The sequence below is a fragment of the Dendrobium catenatum genome, unplaced genomic scaffold (assembly GCF_001605985.2).
Source record: "Dendrobium catenatum unplaced genomic scaffold, ASM160598v2 fragScaff_scaffold_621, whole genome shotgun sequence".
Taxonomy (NCBI): domain Eukaryota; kingdom Viridiplantae; phylum Streptophyta; class Magnoliopsida; order Asparagales; family Orchidaceae; genus Dendrobium; species Dendrobium catenatum.
In genome coordinates, this window is record NW_021319083.1 from 12,141,122 (window position 1) to 12,142,786 (window position 1,665).

At 36.8% G+C, this 1,665-nt stretch overlaps 1 protein-coding gene across 1 annotated transcript in view; it reads right to left on the minus strand.

Annotated features, from left to right (window-relative positions):
• Positions 1-518: 518 nt before the first annotated feature.
• The window catches only part of LOC110114003 (putative pentatricopeptide repeat-containing protein At1g26500), a 34,847-nt gene continuing 33,700 nt past the window's right edge, over positions 519-1,665 (minus strand). Inside the window, exons 3-4 of the mRNA XM_028694990.1 lie at positions 1,072-1,665; positions 519-867 (exon numbers count right to left, since the gene is read on the minus strand). The exon at positions 1,072-1,665 is cut by the window's right edge and continues 1 nt beyond it. Coding sequence (XP_028550823.1) covers positions 847-867; positions 1,072-1,665 — 615 coding nt within the window. The 3' untranslated portion in view covers positions 519-846. The remainder of the gene's footprint in view (positions 868-1,071) is intronic.

Below are 1,665 nucleotides of genomic sequence, written 5' to 3' on the forward strand. Positions count from 1 at the left end.
CTAATGGCTTTATTATTTACTAAACCAACGTCTAATGGCTTTATTATCTAAACCAACGTCTAATGGCTTTATTATTTACCATCACTAATAATGCCCATACACACCATTACTTAATGCATGCCGACGACATCACCTTTGACTCCCAATTCCCACACTTGGTTTAATGTTGGATTCCTATGAAAGGGCTCTTTCAACTTTAACCATATAATATATTATTTGCATTATATCAATGCCTTCCCCCAAGCAAGCACTTTGCTTGTATCATTTTAACCCTGTGATTTTTCCCTTTTTTTATGTTTTTCCACATAAAAATTTTGATGTCTTTTATAATTCTTGTACTCCATTCTCCTTATTTGTAAGTGTGTCAGATCTCAGTACAAAACTAAGACGTTAAACTCTCTATCTCTCTACCGTTGCGTATGTTACGGCGCACAACAATCCTATATTCATATGTGAGGATCAAGGTCAATGGTACAAATTGACCTACACAATAAAATTATAAGAAAAAAATTATTAATAAACTCTTGTGATTGATTGTATAGCTGGAAAGTTTGGTTGACAGATGTCCAATCGGTAGGAACTTCAGGTGAATACAAATCGAATAGTACTCTTGATGAGTCTTGGCGAGAATTTCTAGTTGATTGATGAGAACTCTAGATTAGTAACTAAGTTCTTTAGTCGATGGCCTTCATGAGTGAGCAACTTTATTAGTCTCTCAGATAAATTTAGTAGCAAAATACTGAGGAGTGTGAGAAAACCCCGTCTCTTGAGAGACTTGACAAGATTCCGATCTAGATGTAATAAAGCTTTGGGTAACTTCTGGCTTGAATCAAATTCAACCACTTATCATGATTTAATCGAAGTGACCTAAATGAATATTGGAGCACAATATATAATAAGAAAAAAAATCAAGATAAAAATTTTAATTTTTTTTTTAAAGAATATAATATAAATAAATAATTTATATTGGTATATGCATTTATCAACAAATAAACACTCAATTGGATTAGCCATGATAAGCATTCAGTTAATGAAATGCAAAAATTACTAATTTGAATATTGTTCACATACCTTAGACTCCCTCCAGATAGCTCTCCTCCTCCTCTCCCTCGTAGCCATTCTCTCCCCATACACCAACAAAACATCTCCCAGATCCACCATTCCCACCTCCTTCAATCTCCTTCCCACCTCCTGAAACATCTCCACGCCTTCTTCATTAGAGAAGAGATGCAAGAACTTATTGTAATCAAACCTAGGCACCTCTACGGTGCTCCTCATCGTCCTCTCTGCATATTTGCTTGCCTCCAATGTCTTACCTACCTTCACTAATCCCCCAACAAAAATACTATCAAAGTTCACCAATTCCTCCTTCCCCTTCCTCCCTCTCTTCCCCATATGACCTTGAAGAAGCATGATGTAAGTGTGCATATTTGGCTCTATCTCTCTCCTCAACATCTCTCTAAAAACCTCAGTTGCCTCTGCCGGCCTTTTCATCCTCAGCAATCCCTTCATCAAACCATGGCATAAGCTCAGATCCACCTCTTCTGCTTCTTTGAACATCTTGTAAGCTTCCTTCACTCTTTTTTTGGCCAATAGGCCGTAGATTAAGTAACCAATGGTGGCATTATCGAAATTCATTCCTCTCTTGAGCATTTCGGCAAACAA